Source organism: Rhinoderma darwinii, chromosome 1 (genome assembly GCF_050947455.1).
Source record: "Rhinoderma darwinii isolate aRhiDar2 chromosome 1, aRhiDar2.hap1, whole genome shotgun sequence".
Taxonomy (NCBI): domain Eukaryota; kingdom Metazoa; phylum Chordata; class Amphibia; order Anura; family Rhinodermatidae; genus Rhinoderma; species Rhinoderma darwinii.
Genome location: NC_134687.1, coordinates 261568461 through 261582848, shown reverse-complemented (window position 1 = coordinate 261582848; position 14388 = coordinate 261568461). Strand labels below are relative to the sequence as shown.

At 41.2% G+C, this 14388-nt stretch overlaps 1 protein-coding gene across 4 annotated transcripts in view; it reads left to right on the top strand.

Moving 5' to 3' along the window:
* CHAF1A (chromatin assembly factor 1 subunit A) overlaps positions 1–14388 on the top strand; it is a 292690-nt gene that overhangs the window by 168310 nt on the left and 109992 nt on the right. For all 4 annotated transcript variants that reach the window (XM_075863788.1, XM_075863800.1, XM_075863783.1 and 1 more), the window contains one exon: positions 11234–11454. In XM_075863788.1, coding sequence (XP_075719903.1) covers positions 11234–11454 — 221 coding nt within the window. The remainder of the gene's footprint in view (positions 1–11233; positions 11455–14388) is intronic.

Genomic DNA, 14388 nt, shown 5'->3' with positions numbered 1-14388 from the left:
CCTTTAATTTTTGCTCTATTAATGGAACCACTAGCTGATAAAATAAGGACTTCTAGCTCGATTTCCGGCATTACTATAGGGACATACGAACACCGCATAGGTTTGTTTGCGGATGATGTAATAATAATTTGCTCTTACCCAACAACATCTCTTCCAGAAATAAGCAACGTATTATCCGATTTTAGCAATGCGTCCTACTACAAAATTAATACTTCTAAATCACAAATTCTTAACATGGGGGTTCCTCCGAAAATTATAGCACAACTTAAAACATTATTTCCTTTTAAATGGGTGAAGGACGCCCTTCCTTATCTAGGGGTTAACTTAGCATTTCCAGTCTCAAAAATGTTCGATCAGAATTGCATATCTCTTCAAAAGAAAATAAACGAGGACCTACATAATTATAAACAACATGGCGTCTCCTGGCTAGGTAGAATTGCTGCCATCAAAATGTTGACTCTCCCCAAGATACTCTACACTTTTAGGAATGTTCCCATATTTATACCAAATGCTTTCATAGCGAAACTGCAATCTAACTTAATGGGATTCATATGGGGGAAAACCAAACCAAGAGTCAAAGCAGATATTCTTTACAGACCCATGCGAGAAGGAGGGTTGGGTTGCCCTACTCTTATACAATACTATAGAGCTTCTATCCTCGACTAATTAAAATCGTTATGGTCACTGGATATCTCCAAACACTGGGTATCTATTGAAACATATGTATTGGGAAGGTTCCCATTGGCAATTTCTCTAACTGCGTCCTCCTTATTTGGAAATCCTAAGAGGTCCACTCATCCCACCTTAAGGGCGATCATGGAATTATGGCACCACCTGGTCCTTAAACATAGCATGTTCTCTATGGAATATGGGAAATCAAGTTTTGCATTGTTGATGGCTCTCATCCCGGATCTTGATATCTCATCGTGGATGGCTGATGGCCTACTCACTGTCTGGTTTATGGGAAAAATGATATGCTATTACCATTTAAAAAATTGGCCCAACTGTATAATATCCACAAACATGATTTCTATAAATACCTACAAATAAGACACATGCATTAATCTATAGACCCCCCAATATAACTGAAGAGATAGGTCAAATATATAAACAGATGGAGTGGGCTGCACAGGCGGGTACTGTTGTGATAATGGGAGATTTTAATTACCGGGATATTAATTGGTGTCATGGTTCGGCTTCAACTGCAAAGGGGAGACATTTCCTCAACCTGTTGCAGGAAAATTTTATGGGCCAGTTTGTGGAAGACCCGACTAGAGGTGAAGCTCTGTTGGATCTGGTCATTTCTAATAATGCAGAGCTTGTTGGGTACATCAATGTTCGTGAAAACCTTGGTAACAGTGATCATAATATAGTAATATTTTACCTATACTGTAAAAAACAAACACAGGCTGGGAGGGCAAAAACACTTAATTTTAAGAAGGCCAATTTCCCCAGGATGAGGGCTGCAATTCAGGATATAGACTGGGAAGAACTAATGTTAAATAATGGGACAAATGGGAGATTTTCAAATCTACTTTGGGTAATTATAGTGCAAAATTTATTCCTGCAGGTAACAAGTATAAACGACTAAAATTAAACCCCACATGGCTTACACCTTCTGTAAAAAGGGCAATATGTGATAAAAAAAAAGGGCATTTAAAAAATACAAATCTGAGGGTACAGCTGTAGCCTTTGTAAAATATAAAAAGCTTAATAAAATCTGTAAAAAGATGATAAAATCAGCAAAAATACAAAATGAAAGGCAGGTGGCCAAGGATAGTAAAACAAATCCTAAAAAGTTCTTCAAGCATATAAATGCAAAAAAGCCAAGGTCTGAACATGTAGGACCCTTAGATAGTGGTAATGGGGAGTTGGTCACAGGGGATCAAGAGAAGGCAGAGTTACTAAATGTGTTCCTCCGCTCTGTACATACAACAGAAGGAGCAGCTGATGTAGCCGCTGCCAGTGCTGTTAATATATCAGTTGATATACTGAATTGGATGAATGTAGATATGGTGCAAGCTAAATAAAATAAAATGTACACAAGGCCCCGGTACTAGATGGGTTACACCCTAGAGCTCTTAAGGAGCTTAGTTTAGTTATTTCTGTCCCCCTCTTCATTATATTTAAAGAGTCTCATGACTGGTATAGTGCCAAGGGACTGGCGCAGGGCAAAAAGGGCTCTAGGTCTTCGCCGGGTAATTATAGACCAGTAAGCTTAACATCAATTGTGGGGAAAATGTTTGAGGGGCTATTGAGGGACTATATACAGAATTATGTGACCATAAATAGTATTATAAGTGACAGCCAGCACGGTTTTACAAAGGACAGAAGCTGTCAAACCAACCTGATTTGTTTTTATGAAGCGGTAAGCAGAAGCCTAGACAGAGGGGCCGCTGTGGATATAGTGTTTTTGGACTTTGCAAAGGCATTTGACACTGTCCCCCATAGACGTCTAATGGGTAAATTAAGGACTATAGGTTTAGAAAGTATAGTTTGTAATTGGATTGAGGATTGGCTCAAGGACCGTATCCAGAGAGTTGTGGTCAATGATTCCTACTCTGAATGGTCCCCAGTTATAAGTGGTGTACCCCAGGGTTCAGTGCTGTGACCACTATTATTCAACTTATTTATTAATGATATGGAGGATGGGATTAATAGCACTGTGTCTATTTTTGCAGATGACACCAAGCTATGCAATATAGTTCAGACTATGGAAGATGTTTGTGAATTGCAGGCAGATTTAAACAAACTAAGTGTTTGGGCGTCCACTTGGCAAATGAAGTTTAATGTAGGTAAATGTAAAGTTATGCACCTGGGTACGAACAACCTGCATGCATCATATGTCCTAGGGGGAGCTACACTGGGGAAGTCACTTGATGAGAAGGATCTGGGTGTAATTGTAAATCATAAACTAAATAACAGCATGCAGTGTTAATCCGCTGCTTCAAAGGCCAGCAAAATATTGTCGTGTATCAAAAGAGGCATGGACTCGTGGGACAGGGATGTAATATTACCACTTTACAAAGCATTAGTGAGGCCTCATCTAGAATATGCAGTCCAGTTCTGGGCTCCAGTTCATAGAAAGGATGCCCTGGAGTTGGAAAAAATACAAAGAGGAGCAACGAAGCGAATAAGGGGCATGGAGAATCTAAGTTAGGAGGAAAGATTAAAAGAACTAAACCTATTTAGCCTTGAGAAAACACGACTAAGGGGGGACATGATTAACTTATATAAATATATGAATGGCACATACAAAAAATATGGTGAAATCCTGTTCCATGTAAAACCCCCTCAAAAAACAAGGGGGCACTCCCTCCGTCTGGAAAAAGAAAGGTTCAACCTGCAGAGGCGACAAGCCTTCTTTACTGTGAGAACGGTGAATTTATGGAATAGCCTACCGCAGGAGCTGGTCACAGCAGGGACAGTAGATGGCTTTAAAAAAGGGTTAGATAATTTCCTAGAACAAAAAAATATTAGCTCCTATGTGTAGAAATTTTTTACTTCCCCTTTCCCATCCCACTTCCCCTTTCCCATCCCTTGGTTAAACTTGATGGACATGTGTCTTTTTTCAACCGTACGAACTATGTAACTATGTTATAACATCCATAACCTCAGTATCACTACTAAGCAAATGGTTATCATCCAACTCATCCTCCAGAGGTAACATTTCCCATTGCTATGAACTTTTACTAAGCTCCTTCCCAAACGACCTGCATATATATAAACAAAAAATGGGAACAGGATTTGGGTGTCAATGTAACTGATGATCAATGGAATGCTGCCTTTTTAGCTGTTTCATCGATTTCCAGATGTACTAATCACATTGAAACAGCTAGAAAACTCCTATATAGATGGTACCTTACCCCGGCAAAACTTCACAAATTTTACAAAGAATCTAAGGAGTGCTGGAGATGTAGCAATACTGGTATTATGATGCACATCTGGTGGGAATGTCCGTATATCTTAGTTATCGAGGAAAATAGGAAGTTTTCTGTCACATACAGTGAAGGAAATAAGTATTTTATCCCTTGCTCATTTTGTAAGTTTGCCCACTGTCAAAGACATGAACAGTCTAGAATTTTTAGGCTAGGTTAATTTTACCAGTTTTTTATATTAAAAAAAAACAAAACAGAAAATCACATAGTCAAAATTATATATATTTATTTTCATTGTGCACAGAGAAATAAGTATTTGATCCCCTGCCAACCATTAAGAGTTCAGCCTCCTCCAGACCAGTTACACGCTCCAAATCAACTTGGTGCCTGCATTAAAGACAGCTGTCTTAAATGGTCACCTGTATAAAAGACTCCTGTCCACAGACTCAATCATTCTGACTCTAACCTCTACAACAGGGGCAAGACCAAAGAGCTTTCTAAGGATGTCAGGGACAAGATCATAGACCTGCACAAGGCTGGAATGGGCTACAAAACCATAAGTAAGACGCTGGGTGAGAAGGAGACAATTGTTGGTGCAATAGTAAGAAAATGGAAGACATACAAAATGACTGTCAATCGACATCGATCTGGGGCTCCATGCAAAATCTCATCTCGTGGGGTATCCTTGATCCTGAGGAAGGTGAGAGCTCAGCCGAAAACTACACGGGGGGAACTTGTTAATGATCTCAAGGCAGCTGGGACCACAGTCACCAAGAAAACCATTGGTAACGCATTACGCCGTAATGGATTAAAATCCTGCAGTGCCCGCAAGGTCCCCCTGCTCAAGAAGTCACATGTACAGGCCCGTCAAGTTTGCAAATGAACATCTGGATGATTCTAAGAGTGATTGGGAGAAGGTGCTGTGGTCAGATGAGACTAAAATTTAGCTCTTTGGCATTAACTCAACTCGCCATGTTTGGAGGAAGAGAAATGCTGCCTATGACACAAAAACACCGTCCCCACTGTCAAGCATGGAGGTGGAAACATGTTTTGGGGGTGTTTCTCTGCTAAGGGCACAGGACTACTTCACCGAATCAATGGGAGAATGGATGGAGCCATGTACCGTCAAATCCTGAGTGACAACCTCCTTCCCTCCACCAGGACATTAAAAATGGCTCGTGGCTTGGTCTTCCAGCCTGACAATGACCCGAAACATACAGCCAAGGCAACAAAGGAGTGGCTCAAAAAGCAGCACATTAAGGTCATGGAGTGGCCTAGCCAGTCTCCAGACCTTAATCCCATCGAAAACTTATGGAGGGAGCTGAAGATCCGAGTTGCCAAGCGACCGCCTCGAAATCTTAATGATTTACAGATGATCTGCAAAGAGGAGTGGGCCAAAATTCCATCTAACATGTGTGCAAACATCATCAACTACAAAAAACATCTGACTGCTGTGCTTGCCAACAAGGGTTTTGCCACCAAGTATTAAGTCTTGTTTGGCAAAGGGATCAAATACTTATTTCTCTGTGCACAATGCAAATATATATAATTTTGACAATGTGATTTTCTGTTTTTTTTTAAAAATATAATCTATCTCTCGCTGGTAAAATTAACCTAGCCTAAAAATTCTAGACTTCATGTCTTTGACAGTGGGCAAACTTACAAAATCAGCAAGGGATCAAATACTTATTTCCTTCACTGTATATGTGGTTACCCAATTATTCTAGATGCCCCATTGTTTATTGGCAATTGATGCCGATAAATTCATCGCACTCATAGAGGAGTTATCCTACATACTATTATAGTGACAAGATTCAAAATAGCAAAATACTGGAAATCTAATAAAATCCCGTCATGAACAGAAATTATTCAGGGAATAAACAACAACTGCTGGTTTGAGTCCATGATAGCCTCTTCTCTAAATAAGAAAAGGGCATTTGATAACATGTGGGATGTGTGGTCTTCAAGTAATTATTGTAATGTGATCCACTAATATATGCAGATTTATGCACTTCTTAAATCGAGGGTAGTGTGCAAATTATTTTCTATTCTCCTCGGTTTTATTCACTTTTATACTGATCTATTTTACACAATGCTCTGATAATGTTCTGATACCTATGTAAAGGTTATTATACCATGTTCTGTTAATTTTGTAAGCTCTGTTTTTGCTTGTATGTATGATTTGAAAAACTCAATAAAAATAAATATGATAAAAAAAAAAAGAAATAAATCTGGAAGGTGAGTAGTAGGAGAGTAGGTTGTATGGTCTAGCGAAGTGATTTATTGGTATGCGGTTAAAAATTAACTATAATGAAGAAATGCCTCATGTCACCAATGGATTACTGTGTGACCTTCTTTCACACTTCCAGGCTGGACAGAATTAGCAGCGAATGATTGTGACACCTAGTGTGTTGGTATTGGTGAGCCGGTATTAACTATGAATTTATATGTAAGGGTACAAAGCACCATAAACTATCAGCAGTTATACTAGTCTGCATCAGCGCCTGGGGTCACAGTGGGGCAGCGGTGCAGACCACAGTCTATCCGACACTAGGGCAGTATGATAAGATTTCAGCTCATTGATAATACGAAGCCGTTCATAACCACACTGCCTGGTGATCAGTGGCGGTATGTGTTTATATAACTAAATTCCCTTAGCGTATTCCAATTGTATATTGTACAAACACAGCACACTGTAGAAGTGGTGTATTTGTTACACACTAGGTGTAACCATTTGGTGCCAATTCTGTCCAGCCTGGAAGTGTGAAAGTGGGGGTCACTCACACTAATCCAGTGGTAGCACGTGGATTTCTTAATGAATTTAATAAAGAATATTAAATGTCAATTTTGAACTTCATACCAGGGGCGTAACTAGGATAGACTGGGCCCCATTTCAAACTTTTGCCTTGGGCCCCCATCCCCTGTGTCACACAACCCCCTCTTGTAGATAGTGCCTTTTTTACACCCCCCCCCTGTAGGTAACGCCAAACACCCCCCCCCCCTGTAGGTAACGCCAAACACCCCCCCCCCCTGTAGGTAACGCCAAACACCCCCCCCCCTGTAGGTAACGCCAAACACCCCCCCCTGTAGGTAACGCCAAACAGCCCCCCCCTGTAGGTAAAGCCATGCAGCCCCAACCCCCCAAAAAGATCCGACCTACAGTGTGTCGAACAAAAGACATGTATCCCCTATCCATAGGATAGGGGATTCATGTGTGATCGCTGGCAGCGATAGGGAGAACGGGGAACCGAAAGTCCCCTGAAGTTCTCCATGACTAACCTCTGACTTCCGGCGTCTGCGCAGCTCAATAAAAATGAAAGGAGCGCTGGTCACGCATGCGCACAAGCGCGACCGGCGCTCCATTCATTTCTACGGAGCTGCCGACACAGACCCCGGAAGTCCGAGGTTTGTGATGGAGAACTTCAGTGGACTTTCATTCCCCCGTTCTCCCTATCAATGCCAGCGATCACACATGTATCCCCTATCCTGTGGATAGGGGATTCATGTCTTTTGTTTAATGGCAGAGCGGGGAGTTACCTCCCTGCTCTGCCGTAGTGTTCAGTGGCGTTGCGCTGTAGCAGCCATAGCGGCAGCTAGAGGAGCCTCCGCCCATGGTGGGGGCCCGTGCCGGCGGGCAACACGGGCCCCCTCATGCCGCGGGTAGTTACGCCACTTCTTCATATCAATAATCACTCCGCTAGACCACATAGCCTTCTCTCCTACTCCCATACCTATTTATGTATGATGATTTGTGAGTGGTGCACACCCGTGTGGCTATCTCTGATTTACATATAATTATTTAGCATTTGTAGGTAGTTTCTACCTACTTTGTATTTTGTTCATTGATAAAAAAAAAATACTAAAAGTGGATGAAGAGATGAGAAATCCAAATCAATATTTGGTGTGACTACCCTTTGTACAAGGAATTTATGTTTTTTTTTGTAGACTGTCATTGGTTTTGTAGGATTATAGTTAGGTGTATGATTAACCAATTGTACCAAATAGATGCTAATCATCGTTTTCATATGTCGGTTGAAAGTCATTAACTGTACCAAATAGCGGTGTAGGAAGCTTAAAACTGTATGAGGAACAGCCAAACTCTGCTTCAAAGGTGAGGTGGTGGAATATAGTTTCAGGTCCCTGGTCCATCATGGCAAAACTGAGTACAGCAACAAGACACAAGGTAGTTCTACTGCCTCAGCAAAGTCTCCCCAGGCAAAGATTTTAAAGCAAACTGTTGTATCAAGATGTGCTGTTCAATCTCTTTTGAAGAAGCACAAAGAAACTGGCAACGTTGAGGACGGTAGACGCAGTGGTCAGCAAAGGAAATTTAGTGCAGCAGGTTAAAGACACATGCTTACTTCCCTTCGAAATCGGATGTTGTCCAGCCGTGCATCGGCTCAGAACTAATTTGGGCACAGAAGCAATCTATCTTCTGTATAAAGAACATGGGGCCCTGGAAGTGATGATATGACCCCTACTGAACCCTGATCACAACATAATGTATGTCTGGGATTACATGAAGAGCCAGAAGGATTTGTGGAAGCTTACATCCCCAGAAGATCTGTGGTTAGTTCACCAAGATGTTTGGAACAACTTACCTGCCATGTTCATTCAAAAATTGTGTGCAAGTGTACCTATAAAAATTGATTTCGCCTTTGACTTTAGGTTTACTTTCTCTTAATTTATTTTGCATTTTGTTAATAAAAATCCTATTGAGACTTAAATATTTATTATTTTTGAAAGCATTCATACTTTGCAGCATTTTTCCACAACTGCCTAAAATTTTCCCACAGAACTGTGTGTATACTTCTATATATTTATGTAACTAAATCTGTTCAGATAACCTGCTCTGTAAGCCACAGTCAGTAGGGGAGGTTTTTTTTTTTTTTAATAACCTGCAGGTCTCCTGTCCTAGGGGAGGACTCTCTCACCTGGGGCTGTCATGGATTTCAGAAAGTTAAACTACCCGTGAGTGTAATTATCATTTTCCAACCAGTATTTGCAACCCTACCCCCCCCGGTCACTCTCTACTCTCCCACGGGCGGATTGTCCCAGTGCCTCCGCAGAAACTTTTTCAGTGGTTTTATTTAAACTTGTTTGTTGCTCCCACAAAGTATGGGAAGATGCACCCTGTACTGGATTTGAAGTGCTGTAACCTGCATGTCAAGGTTTGCTTTCAAATAGAATCTCTTCATTTAGTGATCACATCAATGGAGCAAGGTGATTCTTTCTTTCTTTTCTTCCGTGGACATAAAGAATGCATGAATTCAACCGAGTACTTTGAAGGGTTCCATGTATACAGCAGTTGGACATTGGTCAGTCCTGAGGAGTCAATCGGTGATTTCCTTCATCTTGCGATCCCGGCTTACCATTACCAATTGGTGGCATTTTCATATGCCAGTCTCCAAGTCCGCATATGTCATCCCAACATCGTGTCAAACTTGTCCTTGACGTACTGCTCAATTGGAGTCACTGAATGCCCTTTCCCTCCGCATCTTGTCTTAGAAAGTATACGTCTTTGTGGCAATTACCTTCATTTGGCATGTATCTGAACTGACAGTCCTCGGCAGTCCTGAAGCTAGCGTCGTTCTACTAAAGCTGATGGAGGTATGGCTTTGTCAGACTTTCATTTATATTACCTGGCTGGTCAACTCCGTAATATACGAGGCTCGGTGCGCGATTCTCCTTTCTGATGCCGATTATTATTTGGAATCTTTGGTAGCGGGTCAAAGCTTGCTTAGTTTTTTTAAAATATCCAGGATTCACTATGCACGTTACCTACCTTCCTCTACACAATATGGCATTAACAATTTGGCATACGTCTAAAACAATACTTGCTTATAAGGACACTATTCCTGAATTACCTTTGTGGCATAACCCTACCTTACCCTCTATTCAAGCACTGGCAAACTCTCCGGTCTGGCAAGATCTGGGAATTGTTCAACTTGGTGACATTTATGACAACGGTTCATTCCTTACATTCACACAGCTGCAGGATACCTACCATGTTCCGGGGTTACAATGGTAGAGATACTTGCAGCTCCGCCATGCCCTACAGGTACAATTTCGACCTAGCACAACATTTATCTCTAATTACCCTGTTATTGGCATATTGAAATCTCAGGGCCCCAGAGGTCTCATATCGGCCCTATATACTCATTTGCTCTCCGCCAGGATAACTTCCACTCCACTCCCAGTACTTGAAGTGGAAAATACAAATACCAGAACTTACCCCCGATGACATGACTGACCAGTTATGTTCACATTTATTGGTATCTCCAGCAATCAATAATGGACTTATTCAGTTATATATTTTCAACAAGACTTATCTAACTCCTATACACCTACACTGAAAGGGTAGAACGCCCACATCCGATTGCCATAGATTTTATCACTCTGAGGTGGATTTTTGGCACCTCATTTGGGAATGTCCATTTGTTTCGGTGTTTTGGAAACAAGTCTACGATGTTATTGCACCTATGCTACCATCCCCTTTACCATTCACACCGAAAATTGCCTTGTTAGGTCACACATATTTTTTTGAGAGAAACTTTATTTTTAGCAAGGAAAACGATAGCTATGCTCTGGATGGTAGATACTCCACCATCGCTATCGGCATGGAAAACACTTGCCAGTACTATAATTTCCTATGAGCAATTATTTTACCATCACCGGGGCTGCCCTGATAAATTTTGTAAAATCTGGGGTCAATGGTTGGATATCTTTGTTTCTGATAAACTCCCTGTCTGTTACATAACCATCATTCTTAAAGTGTTGATAACCTGATATGTCTGTTATACGTGACCGAGAATATGACATAGGCCTTATGTTTTGTTAAAATGTCTACTTTTAGTTTTGTAGACTGTTTATACTCTGGAGTGAGTGGTCACTCCATATATTTCATTTATGTATGTTAGCAATTATATGACCTGCTCATATTGTGTATATTATTGTGGAATGCTGCTTATCTTCTGGTGATGTTATTACTACCTACTTCATAGATTCTCCAATTGCTTCTCATACTGTTTTTGTAAAATGTTGAATAAAACTAATTTAAAAAAAATATATGATGCTAGGAGTCCGGCTCCCTGAAGTGTGTTTGACCCGAGAAATGCGGCCGACATACGCTTCGTATTTTACGGACCAAACATGCTCGTGTGAACCCGGCCTAAGGCTCCTTGCTGTATGCGGTTTAAGGCAGAACCCCCCCCCCCCCCTTACACACGTGGTGTTTTTAAAAAAAAAATGCTAGTTGTCTTAGAGCCCGACAGCTTACTACTCTGCTGTTGGGCTGATTCCACTTTATGGTAGTTACATATATACATTATTTTTTCTTTTACCCTAATTTTTAGACCTTTTCTCAATCATGTGGGAAGTTTGCACCATTTGAAATAAAGAAGAACATGGCTGTTGCTCCTTTGTGTCGAGTTGAATTTGAACAGGAATGTTCAGAGCAATTAGATAAGCTTCTGGAGGAGCAATGCTCTAAATCCTTATTTTTGTTGGAAATAAAAGTCCGGAAACCAAGAGGAATGGGACGGACTATCATGCCTCATTTGCCACATTTAACCAGGTGAGTTGTTCTATACAGTAGATGCTTTTCTATGTATGTGGCAAAATGTGTGGTTTTTGTCCTTTCTCTACCTTTTGTCTGCCATTTAACTGGTTGCCGACACAGGACGAGTATGCTCGTCCTGAGCGGCGAGCACTTCGCGCATTAGGACGAGCATACTCGTCCTGTGTGACAGCCGTCCCTGCGCGCGATCGAGAGCGGGGCAACGGCTGTAATACACAGCCACGGCCCCGCTCTGACAGCGGAGAGGAGAGAAACATCTTCTCTCCGCTGTTAACCCTTTGAACGCCGCGATGATAGCTGATCGCGGCGTTTAAGGAGAGGGGACTGCACATTGATCGCGTCACAGAAAATAACTGTGACGCGATCAAAGTCCACAACTCGTATGGCCTGACAGCCCAGGGTCTATTGAAGGACCCCAGGGCTGTCTGAACATATTTCCTGTTGTTAGGGCATACTGAGGTATGCCCTAACAACTGCCTGTGTACAATCAGTAACAGGCTAATGTACTGGGATATAGATCTATGCCAGTACATTACAGTTACAAAATAAAAATCAAAATGATAAATCCCTTTATGGGATTAAAAAAAAAAGTTAAATTAATGTAAAAAAAAAATAATGGTAGATAAATAAATAAAAAGTAAAAAAAATACACTGAAACACATTTTTTATAATAAATAAACTTTTTAAAATCTAAGTCCCAAAACATGAAATAATATAGACACATTTGGTATCGCCACGACCGTAACAACCTGTACAACAAATGTATAACATTATTTATGATGATCAGTGTATGGTGTAAAAAAAAAATATATTAAAACTGCTGCGCAACTGCTTTTTTTTCTGCATTTTAAGCTATTTAAAAATTTATAGGAATGAAACGATAATGTATTTGTACCAAAAAATGGTACGTACATAAAGTACAACTCGTCCCGCAAAAAAAAGTCTCATACAACTACATCGTACAAAAAATAAAGGAGTTATGAGCGTCGGGATGCAAAGAGGGAAATGTAAAAAAAATTGCTCTGTCCTCAAGGCTAAAATTGGCCGTGTCCTTAAGGGGTTAAATCAATGGGAGGTGGTTTCAGCAGGTTTTAGCAGTTTCCGCATCAAAATCGGCACCATAAAAAAAAGCTGTGTGAACTGGGCGGTAGAAAATGTATTTTGGATGTTTTTCATCACCTCTAAATTGAAAAAGGTGAAATCCGTTCTATAATTCCAGAACAGAATGAGCATGCTGTGGATTTCTGTGTAGGAAATTTTTAGCAGGATGTGGATGAGATTTTTTTTTTTTTTTTAAATCCCTAATCATTCACTCAGAAAATCTCATTAAATCTTTTTTGCAGATGAAAAATCAGCAAAAAACGGTTTGCGCACAGGGCCCTAGGGAGTATAAAAAAAAAAAGGTGTCTGTCCCAAAATTTTATAGAATGGAAATTTAGTAAGGTAAAGCTCAGGTAAATTGAAAGCGGAGTTGCGGTTGGTTGCTATGGGCAGCAAAGGACATTCTTACTAGAAGACAGCTCGATAAATTTCCTCCATGAATTGCAATTTTTTGTTGCCCTTATAAAAATGTATTGACATTTCTTTGAGAAGACACTCCAGCCTATTATAGCTGGTACGAATAAAACCGATGTAATCGAATTCATGAAACAGCACTATTTGCTTGCGTGCAATGTGTACTGCGAAAACTGGCATCAACCTGTGTGTTGGATCGCTCGTCGCCAATGTTCTGATGGATATTCTTGTTAGTAGATTTACAAGAACTGTACATCGTCATGGGTATCCATCAGAAAGAGCTCTTTCTTTGAAAAGTCGCACATCATTGAAAAAGTGTCTACACATTACTTACCTCTGGTGTTTGAAAACCTCTGAAAAAACAAGCTGCACAACTGACTGGAATATCCGAGCGCACCATAGTTTAAGCTTTTTACTTTTATCATGACGTATGTAGTGTCCATTTTCGCACTAACCAAGGTTTGCTCGGTGGCCCCGGTCATTATGTTCAAAATCACGAGTCTTGTTTTAGCCCTAAAATGAAATACCATTATGGTCGTACCCCAGATTGCGAAATATGGGTCTTTGGGATTTTGTTCACGGCAACAATGCCAGCTATTGGATATATGGTAGTTGTTCCTGATAGAAGTTCGGAAACCCTCCTTCCTGTTGTTCGACGTGTGGTGCGCCAAGGTTCAATGGTGCACAGTGATTCCTGGGCTGCCTTCAAACAATATTCAGCCGACACTGAATTTTGAGTCATGAACTTGTCAATCAGTGATCCCAATTTTCAATTTCTCCAACTGGTGCCCACACGCAACATATTGTCCTGCTGGAATAAATTTAAGACTAGTGTCAAGACTAAAAAGGGTGTTCTTCATGATTTGCTTTCTACATATCTTGCAGAATTCATGTGGAGAGAGGTTCGGCGAAGACGCATTTAAACCCTTCCGGACATTTGTCGTATGGATAAGTCATGGAAAGCTAGTGCATACCGCATTTTGACGTATCCATACGACAAATGGTGAACACTGGCTCAGAGGCTGAGTCGGTGCCACCATCTCCGGGTGTCGGCTGCATATTACAGCTGACACCATAGGGTAATGGTGAGGAATGAAGTTTGCTCCGATCCCCGCCATTAACCCCTTAAATGCAGCGGTCAAAAGCGATCGCTGCATTTAAGTGGTTGCAGCTCATCGGCACCCCAGCAATGAAATTGACAATGTGCCGGTGGCTGCAAAGGCAACCGGAGGCCTAATACTAGCCTCCCGGTATGCCTAGTACGGAAGGCTTTCAGGCCCTGCCCAGAGGCGGGGTCTAAAAGGCTTGCGTAGCCGCCTACAAGATGGAGCTGAGCCGGCGTCATCGGTGGATGTCAGCTGGAACGGTAGGAACCGGAGCTAGCTCAGATTTTTCTGATAACCCCTTAGATGCAGC